Source organism: Lepisosteus oculatus, chromosome 12, assembly GCF_040954835.1.
Source record: "Lepisosteus oculatus isolate fLepOcu1 chromosome 12, fLepOcu1.hap2, whole genome shotgun sequence".
Taxonomy (NCBI): Eukaryota; Metazoa; Chordata; class Actinopteri; order Semionotiformes; family Lepisosteidae; genus Lepisosteus; species Lepisosteus oculatus.
Window position 1 is genome coordinate 15,948,529 of NC_090707.1, and position 19,368 is coordinate 15,967,896.

The 19,368-nt window shown below is 37.3% G+C and overlaps 1 protein-coding gene across 4 annotated transcripts in view; it reads left to right on the forward strand.

The window, feature by feature from the left end:
- Positions 1-19,368, forward strand: part of ubr3 (ubiquitin protein ligase E3 component n-recognin 3) — an 80,107-nt gene that overhangs the window by 27,570 nt on the left and 33,169 nt on the right. For all 4 annotated transcript variants that reach the window (XM_069197078.1, XM_069197079.1, XM_069197080.1 and 1 more), the window contains 3 exons: positions 2,418-2,506; positions 15,465-15,614; positions 17,050-17,183. In XM_069197078.1, the coding sequence (XP_069053179.1) occupies positions 2,418-2,506; positions 15,465-15,614; positions 17,050-17,183 (373 nt within the window). The remainder of the gene's footprint in view (positions 1-2,417; positions 2,507-15,464; positions 15,615-17,049; positions 17,184-19,368) is intronic.

Genomic DNA, 19,368 nt, shown 5'->3' on the forward strand with positions numbered 1-19,368 from the left:
ATCTAATCTGATACTGGAATGCTGCTCACATGAGCTCGTCTCATTTCTTATTTTGTTTTCAAGTCCTGGTCTGTTGTAATGAAGATCGAATAGGCTATAAGCACTCAATGATGACCTATTTTTGGTTGACTCGACCTGCAGACAAAGACAAAGGTAGCATCTCCCACTAGATAGGCCGTTGCTATAGAAACTGCAATCCGGCAATGCAAGAGAATCAGAATCACTCGTGATATTTTTCAGGCTTAGTGTCTCTGCCTCTTAAGCTGTCAGTGAAAATTACTGAGCTGCACTGGACCTGTCAGACTTTGTTTATGTCTTCTTATTAGGGGTCTCTATTTACAGTCAAGCCTGGTTTATCTGAGCCATAGCCAGGGCCAAAGAGAGAGACGTCTGGAAAACAAGAGCTGTGAAAAGCCAAGAGGGGCTTTTTTCAAACCGATAATACTTTTAGTCATGTGCCATTTTGCTTGTATTGCGTTTCTCAAAATATGATTAAACCTACATTTTGGCTCATCTTTCAAACATAGTTTTGTACTTGCATTTAAGCTGATATTTTCTCTTTTCTAAAGCAAAATTAATTTTAATACTACTAAAATCGCCTCCCTATCCTTCCTAGTGCACTACATTAAAAAGACAACAAAGTCCATTCTGTTTTAAACACATTTGTCTCTGGCCTAAGAGGCTGAAGAAAATCATTTAAATTCCTGCATTTCTAAGTGCACAAATGAAAATGAAGCAAGAACATTTTAGTAGTTAGGAAACGGCTAGGTGGAAGACAAATTTTACATAAATAGTAACACTATTTTCAGTGATATTTTTGTTGAATTCTATACATTTCCAATTTACATGAGCATATGAGAAGCTAATCATTTCACTGCAGCTGACACAGGGCATTCAATTTTCAGAGCAGGCTGAAATAGCTCATTTTTTAAATGCTGTCTTTTCTCCTGATTTGAGCAGTCTTTCTTACAAGGGTCTCTTACCCACTGTGTTGTTACCATGGAGATGCATTTCTGGGTTAACACTTTCATCTTAAAGGGATTCTTTTGAGGAAATCTAACTTAACCAAAAATGAGCACACCTGGTCATCAACATTTTTCCGTAAGCGTTCAAAGAAAAAATAGGGCTGTTTTACCTTAAATGTTTCCTACTTTAAAAATCCCACTTTCTGAAGTATGTTCTATAGGTAAGATGAAAGTAATAAAATTACATCAGATCACTTGCAGATGAGGAGATACACTGCGGACAAAATGCGTGAGCTCTCCCAGTTCCATACTGTATGCGTATACTTGTATATTTTAGTTTAAAAATGTAATGAGATTTTCCAGAAAGTCTTAATAGATGAAGTTAATGTATAATACAAAGCCACAAGGTCTATTTGTATTGTGTAACAAAATGGTCGAGCAGTTAATATCCATATCTGAATAAGTATGTGAACCCTTAGATTTAGATACTGGTGGCACCTTCTTGAGCAGCCATGACTTCAGATAGACATTTCCAGTACCTATTTATCAGTCTCTCGCATTGACTTCTATTAATTTTGGCCTCAGTCTTCCTTACAGAACTGTCAGAATAATGTGAGAGTTTTCGTCTATGAACAGCTTCCCTCAGGCCTTTCCATAACATCGCAGTGGGGTTTAGGTCTGGATTTGGATTAGCCAATCCAAAACATGAAGTTTCTTCTACACACAGTGTGTTGTAGGTCTGCTTATATGCTTAAATCATTGTTTTGCTGCAAGACCCACTTTTGGCTCAGCTTCAGCTGATGTTTGGATTACCTGCAATCCTTTTCCAGAATTTGCCGACGCAATGTTGAATTCATGGTTCCATCTTTGATGACAAGCCATCCGGGTCCTGGGGCACTAAAGCAGCCACAGACCACGATAATCCCACCACCGTGTTTGACACTGGGGTGTCGTTCTTCTGTTGGAAATCAGTGTGTGGTTTTTGCCACACATAATGTTTCTCCTTGTGGTCAAATAGTTCGATATTAGATTCACCCATAGAGAGAACATTCTTCAGGTATTCTCCTGGTCTTGTAGATCACCCACGTGTGATTTAGCAAACTTGAGACAGGTGGCTATGTGATTTTTAGAGAATGATGGTTTCTTCCTGGCTATGAAAACCACTCTCGTTCAAATGTTTCTCAGTGGTTGACACACAACCACTGACATTAGCCACAGTAGGTGAGGCCTGCAGATCCTTAGTAGCTCTAGAGGTCATTGTGTATTATTTTAAAGCAAAAACAAATCAGAAACAGTCCCTAGGGATTTTTAAACAAGTTCTGAAGTTGAAGTATCCATGTATTATGAGCTAAATTGAAAACTACTGAAATGGTTATCAACCAATACAAGTCTGCTTGATACTGAGTCTTTTATTCTAACGTAAACCTTTCTTTTTTGCTGTGTAAAACTCAGACGGCAGAAGGCCAGAGAGAGACAACAGAAGCTACTTGCTGAATTTGCTTCCCGGCAGAAGAGTTTTATGGAAACTGCTATGGATGTTGGTAAGTGAGAGCTTACGTTTTTGGAAGTCCTGACTTTCCTGCAGTACTTATTTTTGTTTGAAAAGGGTGAACAAGACTTCTTTATAGTGTTCTCTATTTAAGACTATAAAGGTCAATGTCTTTTAGCCAGTCAGTTTAATGCCCAGGAATATATCCGATTGCTGTTCTCTGAAATTATTACAAGACAGCAATGTATTTTTGTAAAGTGCTCACCAAAATTGTTGAAAATAGTCTAAATCATTTTTACTAATGCACTGTCAATTTTATTAGCAACCTGCTTAATTTAAATTCTGTACATTTAACTATACAGTATATCAGTATACTGTATACTGAAATACAGTACAGTATATTCTAACATTGCCTATTTTTATTGCTTGCCATGTTGTCTAAAATATATAAATGTCACTATAAACACCTAAGTCTTTTTCATATCTAGCTTCTTCAAGCTCAGTGTTCCCCATATCTTTTTTTTTGTACTTTTTACTTCCTGCATGTAATACACTGCTTTTGTCTACCTTAATCATCACCCGCAATGTGTTTGCCCACTCCTGAATTTCTTTGCACTATATCCATTAGTAGTGTTTGCTGATCTTATGGAATTTTTTCTTAGTGTTTTTTGGTATCATGTGAAAACTTCACTCTTACTCTCACTTTCACTCTACAGCAGAATGTACATCTATGTGTATATATAGATCCCAACATAGATCGCTGTTGTACTCCACAAACTGGATCACCCAGATTGGTGCATATAATGTTTTTGATCCATTATCCATAAGAGGAACTTTATCAAAACCCTTAAAAAAATCGGAATATACTGTATTGTATGCTCTGTGTTTCTATTAATGTTGTTTCTTATTCAATGATCTGTAATTAGTTGGTTAGGCAAGACCTAGCTCTTTCCTAAATCCATGTTGACAATTCCCTAGTACCTGCTTTCCATAAAAAAGATCCCTTAATGTAGTTCTAATTTTTTCCATATGCGTACATAATTACGAAGTTCTGTTTTGGAATTGATGGACACTGCATTATCAGTTCTCCAGCCCATGGGTGCTACCCCTGTCTTAAGCAAGTGATGGAAGAGTTCAGCTGGTGGCTTCAGATTTGGTCATCTCTAGTGCTTCAGTTACCTAAGTTCAGTTAAGACTTTTCCCTCTTCTATGCTGATACTTGATTGTTGACTCCTCAGTGAATATGTACTTGTTTAGCAGGGTAGCAACTCCAAGTCTCTGCAGGCATAATAGTTCTTAAGTTAGTTAACCAAGACCTGCAACTTCCAAGTATAGCCTAGGATCGTTTTTCTACAGTACATAGATGGCCCTCTAGTTCTTATCGATTGTTTAACTTTGTGTAGCAGAAGTGAGACTTAATGTCTGTGATTTTGTGGTTCTGTTTCACATTCCCGTTTTATGGACGTTTGCAATTTTTCAGTCTGTAGATGCAGTCCTTGTCTTGAGTAACTGTTGGAAGAGGTTTGTTGATGGTTTATGGATGTGAAAATAATCTCAGATTTCCTTAAGTACAACCCGTAGAAAGACATCAGGCCTCAGAGATTTATCTTCAGTGCTTCAAGTACCTGTAGTACTTTTCTATGCTTATACTGTTTATTACAGAATTTGTACTTCCTCAGCCCGTGGTATACTGTATTATTGATTTCAGTAAACATCTGAGTGAAATATTAATATAATACATCAATCATTTCCATTTCATCAACTAGAAGCTTCCCCATAATTATCCAAGATAGATTTGATTTAATTCTTTACTGTATTTTTTTTTGTAAAACTGGATAAAAAAGGTACTCTATAGCATTGTTCCTTTCTAGCTGTCTCATATCTTCAGAATGTAATTTTCCACCCAGGCTTGCAGTTTGTTATACTCCTTTGCTTTAACTGCACCCTGTTTTTTAGACCTTTTCTAAAGTGCTTTCTTTATCCTTATATCTTTTTGAACTGATTTTAAAGCCGTTTGGGCCAATACATTCTGGGGACAAATCTGTTCTCTTTATACTGTTTCTGTCCATACTTTACCATTTCCATGTCCTTGAATGGAAGCCATCTCATTCAACTTCTCTTTAGGCCTATTTTCCGTCCTTCCTAGTTTGCTTTCTGGAATATGTTTCCATCTTGGATCGTTTTCCGTCACCGCTCTTAATTAATTAAAAAGATTGAACTTGCCATTTAACCAATGGCTTGATTTGAACTTTTCCACACTCAGGTCCTGGTTTCAGAAAAGATATGTGTACTATTTCCAAGAAATGTAATAAACAGAGCTCTGTCAACTTAGTTTAGTCTTGCTTCTCAGTTGCCTAAATAACTCCTAATTGATTGTAAATTAATGATCTACAGAAACAGGTGAGAATGGCACCGGCAAATATTCCTCTAATGAGTGTTTGAAATGGTGCTAATGAGAGCATTTCAGAAACCCAGCATCTGGCACGGAGTTCATGTTCATTTCCCACCCTTTCCTAGCTTTCCATGTAAAAGCAGAAACTGTATAAATAAAACAAATTCAGCTTATTGGACCTCTTTTTGAGTAAAGATAGACCTGATCTTGGGAAAACAGAAGAGAAGAAGGTATTTTAGGACCAGGATTGGAAAACACTGGAATACAGTGGAGATTTGTTCTTACTGAGATGTGTTTTATTTATTCCAGTTGAACAAAGTGCTGACAGTACTAGTGTAAAGACATAAAAGGCTACTGGTATTTTCTGTTGTATACATTTTTTTTGTGGGCAGTTTCATTAATAACCTTTATATAGGAGCTTTCATGGAACATCATCTCATCTCATCATCAATCAAAAGAGATGGTTACTGACTAACAAGAGCTGATACGGACTTGGAGATCATTCCACAGTCTTGCAGCAACTAAACAGAAAACAGTCTCCCAGGATCTCTGAGTATTAGAAGCCTGATACTGGGAACAGGAATAAGGCCTGAATCTGAAGAGCTCAAACCATGTGTAGGGTGTTGACGGTTCACTGATATAGCAACAAAACAAGGAGAGCCAGCTAAATGAGGCGATATGTGCTCATGTTCCCGGATTCCTCACCTGAGAAGCTGCACTGATTCCAGGACATACTTTACCACAGCATAAGCAAGGTTTACAGAGTGGATAAGGCAGGTCAATCAGCAATTTTCGATTAATGTCTGGACATAAATCTGGACGTCATCAACATAGAAATGCAAGCTGATATCATACCTGTGAAGAATCACTGACACTAAAAATCGTACCAAGAGCAGTGCCCTGTAGGATATCGGATGTGTCCAGCTTAGTTGAGGAGGTATAATGACAATTTCATCAGATTCCTAACAGAAAAGAATCAAACTTAACAAAGCAGCAATACCAGCATCGCTCTCCATTCATTCCTGTTCAAGAAGATGGTATGATCAACATTTCCAACATCAGCGCTGAATCCTGCCGTAAACAGACTGCAGATAACTGTAGATCATTACTAACAAGAGCTGATTCTGTACTATGCATTGATTTAAATCCAGACTGCAAAATGCTCATACAGCGTTTTTGCAGATAAGTGAGCTTGTAAGTGAACAGCAGCAGCCAATTCTAGAACCATTAAACTACATTAACATGAATGCTTTTTAAGAAGACGGATCCCCTTAATCCTGGGTAACCATGAATCATTGTTCAGTTATACGGTAATTTAAAACAAAAAAAGGTTTGAAATGTATTTGGACTTTAAAGTGCTTATCAGTGATCCTCTGTAAAGTAGTTTAGGTGACTTTGAATTGTTAATACTTAATAAACTCAGTGCTTTATTGAATGCTTCATTTTCATTTAAGATTTGATATGTGAAGCTGTACATTCTTTGTTCACAAATAAACAAGAAACTAGTGTAAGATCAGTTGAATAGGTGAATATATTGGTACTTTTTCGGTTCTTTAGTGAATAGATTGCTTAGGATGAGTTTTCAACCCAAGTACCTTACCACTTGGTTTTACTGTAAAAGCGTAGGAGTGCTATCCACAGTGTCCTGGCTGTTTACCACTCTGGTTTGTACAATTTGGCCTTCGTAAGGTTCAAACTAAATTTAATTGGTGAAGCAGGTTCCTGCTCTGTGTGATTTGCTGTCAAGTGGGGCTGCTGGTACGCAATAACTGCTACTAGTCAACCACGTGGTCACGTTGGCTTAAGTGCTAGATGAAGTAGGTTGGTCTACTCTTATATATTAAGTATCTTGATATTCGTTTTGATAACGAGCACTATATAAATGAAAGGATTATTTAATTTGCCTGTATCTGAAATGTCCACCTGATGGTGCTAAAGCATTGAAAAAAATTGCTACTGACAGCCTTTTATTCACACTGTGCCTGATCGCACATGCTGGGCAGAGTGCCCACGTGCCTATCAGATTTATTTTGCACTGACTTGGCAGTTTGCTCACTGTTTGTCCACAATCCAAAACTAAGGACCTGTGACTTTTAATGATGTAGTATCATCACAAACACACCAGTTAAATAAGTTCAGACTTACAGGGTGACTGCATCTCCTGTTGTCGATTTTTAACGTTTAGAAATGAATGTTGCTCTTGTAACCGTATTAGCATTTATATTAAATAAAACCACGTTCTCTCAATGAAAGAACCTTTTGGAAGTGCAATTATGAGGCTAACACCGGTGATTACATATCAGCCAATAATTCCCATCCAGCTTGGGAAGATGTCCATTGATAATGCACTTAAAGAATGTGGTGTTTAAAAAGGGCTGAGAATGGCTGGTAATAAAGATTTTATCTGAATTCTAAGCTATTTTATTTACAGAATTGCCCAGTTTGTTTGCAGAAACATGTTGCTTCAGCCCATAGGTAGATGTAATAGTATCTGAAGTCATTTAAAGATACTCCACTTGGTTGTTTTTTTTTGTAATGCTGAATGTATTAAGTGATTATAATGCAACTGGTTTTGTGCTTATAGTGCAGGGTGAACATGATTTAGTACGCACTGCGGTTGCAGTGAGGAACAATGCAGCGTTTTCCCATGTTGTCCACCGACATAACTCTTCACTAAACAGCCACGCTTCTCATCAGGGCACCATGAACTCAGAGTGAGTCCTTGAAGGGAAAGTACTCTAGGCAAAAAAAAGAAAGAAAATGTGATTTTTTTTTTAACGCAAGGTGACACGAGCTTCCTCACTCCTTTCATCTCTAGAACCCTGTTAGGAGAAGAAATTAGTTTCAAGTGGTCTTCTGGGAGTGCGCATGCTGGGTCAGGGCAAGTGATATCAAACTGCTAATAGCTGGCTAGACTCTGAGGGACCTCCTTGACACATAGTGGTTAGTAAATGAAAAATGTTGTCCACAATTAGAAACTTGTTCAGCAGTATTCTGGCATGCTAATAGAGAAGAGAAACTCTGTGGCATCTGGCTTGCTAACAGGGGATCCAGTTTCATGCCTTTATAAGCCTGACAGAAAGGAACCTGAGTTGCTTAGATGTTCCAAATTTCATTGTAACAACCAGGTGAAACATATTTTATTAAACAAGCAGCACTTTAAAAATCACATCTTCTATTTGAAGCAAGAGGGTAGGTACAGTAGGATGCAACTGTATGTGCATAAGAGCTAATGATTTTCTAGGCTTATTTTCTTTCAAATATCAGCAACTTAGACTTAATGTATTTTTTTATATCCCAGCATCACAGAGTTCTGGTGTCTTGACTGTCATATGCTGTGGGCTATGACTTGTTTCTGGCTCATCCTGCCATGCAGTTAGCTTCTGTTTGCAGCGTGTCGGCCATTTAATCAGAATAAAAAGTGATCACCGAGTTTTCAGTAGGCTACAGTTGAGTTCAAGGTTGAATCAGATGTTGGAGAGGATGCCAACTAGGCAAAGTGGTGAAATAGGAGAGCGCTTAAGCATCTGTTCAGCCATTCATTTCCCTGTGTGAAATGGTAGAAGCGAGTCACAAGGAGGGGAAGCTGAAACAAAATGAGTCAAATCCCATTTGGACGCATTGCATTACACTGTACAGTACATATGTAACCAAATCCACTCCTCCTTTTAATCTGATTTTGCATGATACAGAGAACAGATTTTTTTAATCTCAAATTATTTCCCAAAATTGCTTGTGGAATTTGCTGCGATTTGTTTTTCAGTTTTCTTTTCCTCCGTTTGAAATACGCACATGGATTCCCGTCGCTTATGTTTAGAGGGAAATGTGTTTACGACGTGGCAAATGAACGCATCTCACATCGTATCGTACCTCTTACGTGATTGACAAAAACACAAGAGATTTAAGTACAGAAAAGACCATTAGATCCCACTATTCACTATAAGTTGCAGTTATACAATAATTGCAGTCTAAATGCCTGGATATCCTCATTTATTTTTCTAATCTTGGCCATTACACAGACATTTAAAAATAAACGTAGATAAATTCTACAATCTCTGATGGTGTTCCTGAATTAGAAATGTCTAACAAACAAATACTTTAAAGAAAATGGATTTGTTTCCATAATGTCTGTAACCTGAAAAAATTACCAGCTAAAAGAGTAGGTTCCCAGATTAACTGCATTAAAGCTTGTTTTTTTGTCACCTTGAATTTGACTTTTTTATTGGTATGAATTCATTCAAGATTGTGTAGCATTCATGATAAGAATTCTAAATACCTGAAAAGAGCTAATTAAAAGTGAATACAATAAAATAATTGATGACCTCGTCTTTGAATGACATACCACCTGCTGATGGTTTCCTTCAGAAGCTGAACTGGCTTTATGGTGTTCTGAGAAGTTGAAAGTCTCTCTATATTTCACTAAGGTTGAAAGTGGCGCCAAAGTACTTTGAAAGCTGGGTTTTTAGATTTTTGCAAGGAAGGGAATTAATGTAAATTATTCTGATTTGATGTTCTCTTGTCACAGATGCAAGAGGAAATGTTGAACTTCAAAGATGGTGTCTGCTGATGATATTGCTGTCTCTGTGTTTACACTATCCAGTTGTCATTGAAATGCCAGATGCCACTGTGAGGTTGAATCGCATATATGTGTAAATGAAAATAATTTCTGTTTTACCCAAGGCAGGCGGTAATCTTATTAAGGTTTGCAAATGAGAGTAGTTTGTAAATAAGGTTTACAAACTGGGCCGTTTAGTAGGTAGTAGCTAATTGATCCAGGGACCTTAACCTGTCATTTCCTTTGTAATTCTTAGCTGAGTAATTTATTCCATACTCGTGCACCTCTTTGATTAAGAAAGTGCTGCCTGTTCTCAGTATTAAATGCACTTTCACACTTTCCACTTGTGTCCGCTTCATAACAAATGAAATTTGTGTTGTGATAATCCAGTTGCAGAAGTAACCCAGCTCTTTTACTTGAATTTGTAGTGGGTACATATGGTGTTATATACAGTGCCTTGCGAAAGTATTCGGCCCCCTTGAACTTTTCAACCTTTTGCCACATTTCAGGCTTCAAACATAAAGATATAAATTTTTTATTTTATGTGAAGAATCACCAACAAGTGGGACACATTTGTGAAGTGGAACGAAATCTATTGGATTTTTGAAACTTTTTTAACTAATAAAAAAATGAAAAGTGGGGCGTGCAAAATTATTCGGCCCCCTTGCGATAATACTTTGTAGAGCCACCTTTTGCTGCGATTACAGCTGCAAGTCGCTTGGGGTATGTCTCTATCAGTTTTGCACATCGAGAGACTGAAATTCTTGCCCATTCTTCCTTGCAAAACAGCTCGAGCTCAGTGAGGTTGGGTGGAGAGCGTTTGTGAACAGCAGTTTTCAGCTCTTCCCACAGATTCTCGATTGGATTCAGGTCTGGACTTTGACTTGGCCATTCAAACACCTGGATACGTTTATTTGTGAACCATTCCTTTGTAGATTTTGCTGTATGTTTGGGATCATTGTCTTGTTGGAAGATAAATCTCCGTCCCAGTTTCAGGTCTTTTGCAGACTCCAACAGGTTTTCATCCAGAATGGTCCTGTATTTGGCTGCATCCATCTTCCCCTCAATTTTAACCATCTTCCCTGTCCCTGCTGAAGAAAAGCAGGCCCAAACCATGATGCTGCCACCACCATGTTTGACAGTGGGGATGGTGTGTTGAGGGTGATGAGCTGTGTTGCTTTTACGCCAAACATATCGTTTTGCATTGTGGCCAAAAAGTTCGATTTTGGTTTCATCTGAGCAGAGCACCTTCTTCCACATGTTTGGGGTGTCTCCCAGGTGGCTTGTGGCAAACTTTAGACGAGACTTTTTATGGATATCTTTAGAAATGGCTTTCTTCTTGCCACTCTTCCATAAAGGCCAGATTTGTGCAGTGTAAGACTGATTGTTGTCCTATGGACAGACTCTCCCACCTCAGCTGTAGTTCTCTGCAGTTCATCCAGAATGATCATGGGCCTCTTGGCTGCATCTCTGATCAGTCTTCTCCTTGTCTGAGCTGAAAGTTTAGAGGGACGGCCAGGTCTTGGTAGATTTGCAGTGGTCTGATACTCCTTCCATTTCAAGATGATCGCTTGCACAGTGCTCCTTGGGATGTTTGAAGCTTGGGAAATCTTTTTGTATCCAAATCCGGCTTTAAACTTCTCCACAACAGTATTACGGACCTGCCTGGTGTGTTCCTTGCTCTTCATGATGCTCTCTGCACTTTCAACAGAACCTTGAGACTATCACAGAGCAGGTGCATTTATACAGAGACTTGATTACACACAGGTGGATTCTATTTATCACCATCAGTCATTTAGGACAACATTGGATCATTCAGAGATCCTCGCTGAACTTCTGGAGTGAGTTTGCTGCACTGAAAGTAAAGGGGCCGAATAATTTTGCACGCCCCACTTTTCATTTTTTTATTAGTTAAAAAAGTTTCAAAAATCCAATAGATTTCGTTCCACTTCACAATTGTGTCCCACTTGTTGGTGATTCTTCACATAAAATAAAAAATTTATATCTTTATGTTTGAAGCCTGAAATGTGGCAAAAGGTTGAAAAGTTCAAGGGGGCCGAATACTTTCGCAAGGCACTGTATATGTACAACAAAAGTGCAAATGTTAGATAGAAGATTTAGCAGGGAAGCATAACATAACCCAAGACTAGAAAGTACAGGAAATGTTTAAGAATGAAGAACCATAATATATGAATGTAACAGACGGTTTTGTCTACTTTCAACAGAATTGTACAGCAACAGCCAGGTCCTTGTTATTGGACCATTCCCATTCCATGTTTTTAGTCACTGCAGTGTGTGATACAGCAGTAACTTACCGCCTGGAGCAGAGCCTGTTACATTGACTTCCTAATGAAAAATGTTTTTATTGCCTTTTGAAGAACAACCTCCCTGGCAGACCATATGTGACCTTAAACAATAAATCAATTTGAGCCTTTGCTGGCATTTTTTTCGATATTTTTGAAATTGAACAAGGCCTTCAGCGTTTAAATCTAATTTTAAAAATAATTAATATTGGACCACCATGTCAATCAATAAGAAATTCAGATTAATTAGATTTCATGCAATAAACCAGGAATTTGAATCGGGAGAATGTTTTATGTCAAACCCTTCCCCCCCATGCAATGTGCTGTACACAGTGACTTGATTAGCTTTCACAGATCTGAAGTTAACAAAGGTTGTGCATGTTCTAATACAACTTCTTGCCCTGACAGTGTCCTCAGAAAGTACATAGTCCTACAGCACGTTGCTTTGCCTGACCCTTATGGATAGTAATCTTTCCTTCGGTGCGAAACCAGAATGCTCATCTCCTTAGATAGACAACACTAACCTTTTAAACACTTGTTTTGTTCTTGTTTTGGTAGTGGATCATTGTGCAGCTTTAATATAATACCGTAACAGCTTACACAGTGTATTTCCATACTCTCATACAGCATAAGGATTTTTTTTCCTTGTGTGTAAAAATGCAGAGGCACTAAAGGTCTAGTTAAGTTATATTTATTTGTCCCAGATATTTTTTATGAGTGTTCCAAAGCTTTAGGTTCTATTTTGGTACAAGTAAGACATAGATGGCAAATCACCCCTCACATCGTATTAAAATGTTCTTTTGTCCTCAGTGGACCATGTTATTGATGGGATTCAGAAGGGTAGAATGTTTTACAGATTAAAAGGAGAATAATAAAATTAACATTAATTCACTTGTTGCAAAAAATATTTTGTCATACCTTGGAAAGGAAGTCTCCTCTCCTTGTTTGAGGATGATATAAGCTGCTAGCATTGCCTTGGTCACCTTAAACAAGTCTTATAATTAGACTTTCATTTGCCAGAATGAGGTGGTGTCTTATTTTTTTCCTGCACGCTGTGTTATTGTCAATTTATGTCTTCCTCCTTAAACAGTCATTTATTGAATGACTGTGCGTGCCATATTCTCAAGTTATGATGGTTCTGAAGTTTATATTATTGCAGTGCATCAGTTTACCTCCTTTCTGAAATGCTGTAAACTGACTCTGTAATCGGATAAAGACAGTGCTGCCTTACGGAAGTGGATTAACTCTATTAGGAGCACAATGTAGAGGCCGAGAGCTGGGCTTTTGGTTGCCATGGTAACTTCTGACTGAGTGGCTAGTTGTACCTGCCTCTCAGTGTGCAGTGATGCTGCAGCAGGGACTGAGAGATAAAACACATATGACAGGGAAGGAGAACTCAGGAACTCCAGAGATCTTCTGAAAGGACACAAGAGAAGTTTAAAATTATGGTATCGGTAGCTTAAGCAGTAAGGTTTTGTGTCCTCCTCCTTGAGCACTGTACAATAAATGGTGTCAGTTTAAAAATTAAGTTCATCTTTAGGCTATTACAGAGAATTTTATTAAATGCAGGTAAAGGCAGTAAAGGGGAAGATTTAAGAATATATACAGTTAAAAACAGATCAATATATCTTCAGTGTGTGTTATTTTTTCTCTTCTTTGCCAATTTAAGTAACTGAATCTGAGCTGTAACAGGTAAACCTGACTTAAACTATGATTTGGTTATGAGAAATCTTTTAAGCCTTTTAGGTTTCATTTTCTACTTCCTTGAAATGGGATTATCCTCTGTAGACCTCAAAATTATATGAACCCTGACCATATAAAACCTTCAGTAAATTTTCAAATAATTTTTAGGGATTGACTAAAGCTTTTGCATTTTATTGCGATTTCTCCAACTTCAGCTCTCAGTGGTGAAAAGCACCAGAAGTACCCAAGCAAGGTGTCATCTCAGGGACAAGATGAGTCTTTTTGTCCAGAATATCCCAAATCTGTAATTCGTTGGCCTGTCGTCATAAGACAGTCTCAAGATTCTGTGAAGAAAGCTGAACTGTCAGCAGTCTTTTGTGTTGTTGTTATGTGGAACAAATTTCACGAGTGCATCAGCAAGATTTAAAAGCAGTGAATGTCTGTGCACAGTCTGCTAGGCTTAGCAGCTGACTGCTCATGATACACTGCTCGTTCTGACGCTTCTGAGGGTGGTCTCTGTAATGCTGGTGTTGGAGAATGCTGTGTGTGCCGTCTCTTACATGATTTAGTGCCTACGAAGCCGGGAGATGGCAGTGGGCACAGTGAGGAAAGCAAATAAAATATTGCTCTTTTTTTTGCTTAATCTTTCATTGATTTCAAGGGTTCTATGTAATGCGTAATTGTAATCTTGACCAGAATGAGGAGTGTTTTTTTTAAGTTAGTCTGCAAAGGTTTGTCACAGATGCTTATGTCATAAGTGTGTGTATGCACTTTATCTACACACAAACACAATCTCTGATTTCAAATAAGCCCTCTAATTTGTCAGGCGTCCCCCACAATATGTTCTACTTGGCTCTAAGTCCAGTATATAAAGTTCCCCATTTTTCTTAACACCTAAAAAGGTTAGATTTCTTGTTTTTCATTCATTGTGTTGTAAAGTATTTTTAGGATGTTTCATTACTCTCAGCAATTTTGTGTCCTTTTCCTGTAGGGCTTGAGTAGAACTGATTTGAACTGAAGGATGTCAACAGTAGTTTAGAAGTCAGGATGTTAACATGTTTCCAAGCTATTCTGAATGTGTTCACAACGTAAAGACGTAGGTGGAGAGTATAATGAAAATTGGAAAATAGCCCTAATTTATATTGCTTTAAGCATTGTATAGGAAGTGCTTATGACTAATTTTAAAGATCTAACAATTTGTGACTTTCATTAGGGGAACATGATTTCATGAAAAAATTTGATTTACATTTTAAGACTGACCTTGGAGAATTTTTAACATTTCCAAACCCACTTTTTAAGTGTTTGGAAAATGTAGTCCAAATCTTTTCCTCAGAGACCCTCAAGTTTTACATTACTCAGTTCTTATATCATGCCTTTCAATACTTTTGTTATCTGATATACAATAGATAAACTGATTGTGCTTACATTTTTAAACACAACTGTGCTTAAAATCTTTAAATATATGTAGTTGTACGTCTGTATTCAGTGGGATACATTTGTGGTAAAAATGTTGGTTTTGACTTTAAATGAAAAGTGTTTGTCTTCTAAGTATATTTCATCAGTACTAGTTTAACTAATGAACAATAGAATTTTCAAAGAATCACCTGGAAGTGGATTGAATGTTGTGGTTTTCATGATTTTTCATGTTATTTTAAAAGGTAGCTGAAAAGAAAGCAGATCTAATTTCAAAAGGACACACAGGAAAATGTTTTTGTATATGTATTGCTATGTACAGAATTTTTGTGTTCTAATCTGGTTTCTGAATGGCACTTTTTTGGAAAACATGTACTTTCTTCATTTTGCACGTCTTGTATTGATTCTTGCATCCAGTCCTGGGGTTTAATAACATCCAAGTTTTGCTGATCACTAATAGAAGATCACTGAACTGAGCTTCTCACTGGTTTTATAGAAAATGGTTTTATACCTCAAAAAATGTTGTATGTTTTAGGTGAAGAGTAGGAGTGTCCGTATCCCATCAGTGAAAAACATTATGACCGTTGACCCCTCAATTTGTCTAAAATAATTTTGTGTGGCACATCTTTTATTAAATCTGTTCATGTTTCTGTCCTGTGTAAAGAATCCCCAGAAGCCGATGTTGCTATGGATCTGGGGTCGTCTGAGCAGCAGGTGTCCGAGGTGCTCTATGACTGTGTAATTTGTGGACAGAGTGGCCCATCTACAGAGGACAGACCCATTGGCTTAGTAGTCCTGCTCCAGGCATCTTCAGGTAAGATACAGATCAAAGATGTAAGATGTCAAGTTAGGTCTGTTAATTTTACAGGGTCTTGCTCACATGGCAAGAAGTTAAATCTGTGGTTAAATGACTAGGTTGGAGGCTATGTTTCCCTGTGGTCATCTGACATAGATCGAAACATGTGAATCGCTGGAAATAACAAAATGGGTTATGAATAAAGTTTCAGGTTACATTTCCGACTGGCTTCATTCAAACCTGGCTTGTGCTCAGCCTGTTATTTTCAGCTAGTAATTCATTGTAGTTTATTTCCACCTTATTGAAGGTCTCACCGCAGAGGAAGCATGGCCATTATTTTCATTAGGTTATTTATCATTCATGTTCATTTTTTGCCTTATTTAGAGTTTCAGTGCAAAAATGGAATCTAATTATACTGTTTGCAATGACTTGAAACTTAATGTTTGTTTGTGCAGATGAGGAGGCGATTGTGAAAAAAAAAACAAAACAAACATCACTTTGGGTCCATGTGATTTAACACTGAGACAACATGCCCTGAAGGTTCTATTCTAGAAACCACATTTTAAGTCTGAACTCTTTACAAACTAAAGGTCAAAAAACATGTTTCATAATACAGTTTGAGTGGATTCCTGGCACCTTTGTATTTTGGTTGAAGTGGTAGCTGGATATCGTACTGTACTTTTTAAAATATGTTACTGATAAGGTGAAATAGAATGTGTGTTTTATTTGAAAGATATCTGCCTTGAACTACCTCATGTTTTAATTTAAGACCATGCATGTATTGCTGTACAATCGAATTCCACCAGGAAATAAGAAGCTTAGATTTTGGGAGGCTCAAAATTAGGAAATCGTTAACAGTTCAGTCAACACAGAGAATTAGTAGTTTTAGCTTGATACAATTTAAACTTTTGTCAGAAAGATTTAAATCAATGTTACATACTGTAGGTAACTATAGTGTTTATAATCTATGAAAGATTATTTCTTTTAGTGAAGTATAAAGCCAATGAGAATTAAAAAAAAAACTGAACCATCCTAGTACTTGTCCTCTCAATAAGCTTATTCATGAAAGATCCATCCTTGTAGAATGGTGTATAGGTTGCTTTGTTCTTTTTATCAACGTCTCGTCTTGATATAAAATGTGAAAGTCATTCAAAAGGCATGTCTTTAATTCCCCCTCCCTTAACTACTGTACTGATTAAGGAAGTGATGAAGGAGGTGACTTATGGTTTATATTTCCAATCTATCAGTCATCAGTCTAAATTCTATGTTTTTAATAGAGGAAACATCTGTGTAATGACTCCATGCAGACTTAAACATGATATAGGTTCCTCGCAAATGATTATACTTCATTATTTTATGTAAATATTATGTCAAGCTATAAATAGAATTGTTGATAGCTCATTACCATATCATTGTCATCATATCAAGCTCTGGCGTATGTAATGTATTTCAGTCCTGGGGCATCGTTGCAAGAGCACTGAGCCGAAGAAGCTGCCAACCAGCGACGAGGAGCACATTTACCCTGAAGACACATGCGGAGCTACACATGACGTCAGGCTTGCAATGTTACAGCGCTTCTTCAAGGACGTAGGTGTCTGACTAATACGGGAATCCTATCTCCCCTCTGTCACGATGCATTTCTGCATTCTCCTTCAGAATGCAAAATGTTCCCAATAAGGACATTCTGGGTGCAAAGATTTCCTTCCTTCTTATTTTAAAGAAAACCTAGCTCGTGTCTTTGCTGTTGTAAGCATGGCTACAAACAGGTTTCCCACTGATACGTGCCTACACATCCTCTGAATGCTTGCAATGAACCGAAACCAAGTTCCTGCTGGATTTGTCTCTGGAGAAATTAATTCTCGACTTCTGCCTTTGCTTTTCAAGACATCTGCCTTTCATTGCCTCTTGCTGCCACAAAAAGTAAACTGTTTGGGATTTATGCCCCCTGAATTGTCTGTTTCTCTCCCTCACGTTGCCATGGCTTTTGCCTTTTATGGTTCTCTTAGGGGTTCCATGAGGAAAATGCTAAAGCGTTTTGTCACAGCATGACAGTAAACTGTCTTGTTCGCTGACTGTCAGTTCTGCTAATCCGTGGTTCGATGTTTCTTTATTTCGGCACGTGCGCTGACATGAAACTCCTGTACAGCCTCTGAGCTTTTTATTTCCCTCCACAAAAGCTTGAATTATCTCAAACTGAAAATCAGATTTTGCATTTAACAATTTAAGGGCTCCGTGGTATTCATTTTTTCAAAGTATTCATTGTAAAAAAAACAAACAAACATGCTTATTCACGATCAACAGTCATATTATGCATCAAGATGTTGCCATCGCAGAAAGTGAAATCTTCACGTTATGGGATTTCATGCCCTTGGCAGTTGCGTAAAGACTGCCTGTAAATGAAAGAAAGAAACAGTATAATTTAGAAAGAATTTTCTAGAACTCCACCCCCATGTCTTATTCTATTTAAAGCAGCAAGCTACATAAAAGCATTGATGGTTTATTACCATTTTTGTCAGTTTGCTTGCTTTGCTAACTGTCATTTAGGAGTTCTTTTTTATGTGACGTAACCAGGCTTTTTATGATGAATATTCTATATTTTTGTATGATGTACATGAAACTGGGTGTCTTGCCTGGGGCTTTAATATGTCCTTGCACTGAAGCTGTTCTGCTTCTGCTTATATTGGGATTCGTGGATGAACCATAATATTATTATTACTATTATTGTTATTATTATTAACAGAACCTCCACAGTCCGGCTTTATTCTTGAAGCAACTGATGATTATTCCTTTTTATATACAGCAGGTATTGCTGTTAACTTTGTTTTCCATATTCAGATCTTTACCTTTTGTAAAGGGGATGTTAAGATGATTTTTGTAATAGTAGGTTAATTGTATGCATTAAAGTCATTGTTGGAATATTTTACAGTTATGCAAAGCATTTTACATTAACCTCATTTTCCAGATTACAGCTTTTTTTCAGCGAGTATGCAAAGTTCAACCCACAAAAGCTTTCTGTGTATATTCATAGCTTGTTTGAGTATCCATTCAAAACACTCCACAGGTCTAAATTAAATGTCATCTGCCTGGTGTGTGCCCTGTCTTGAATTTGTATTAATTTATCAAAATGTAAATGTTGAACTATAATATTTAACATATCCCTAAAAATTGATGTAAATTGGGAAGGGCAGTGATCCTAGTACTGGTCCTTGTGGTACTCCTAATTACGGCACTCCAATTTACGGTTTTCTATTCATAAACCAGTTCTCAGTCCAAACATTTGTTTCCCTGAATGCCTGTTGTCTATAAATGAGAATTTTCCAGCAAGGTGAGAATTTATTAAGAGCTTTCTGAAAATCTAGATGCGCCTTATCACATTTTATGTGCGTATCTATTACTATTGTTGCTTGTTCAAAGAACTGTAAGAAGTTGGCAAAACCTAACTTTCCTTAAATCCATGTTCGCAAATCCTTAGTGTCTGATTTTCATAATGTTGATTCCCTAATTTAGTTCTTGCTTCCATATCTTTATATTTAATAGGAGTCAGACTTATTGGTCTATCATTTCTTAGTTCAGCTATGAATGGACACTGCATTAACTGATTTTCAGTTCATTGATACCACCACTGTTTTAAGCGATTGTTGAGAGAGTTGCATCAGCTGCTACTGGATAAATCTTCTTGTTTCCTTGTGTTTTCATTGCCAAGATCCCATCAGGATTTATTAATCTTGAGTGCTTTGAATATCTGTGCTCATAATATTTAATATAAAAGTTC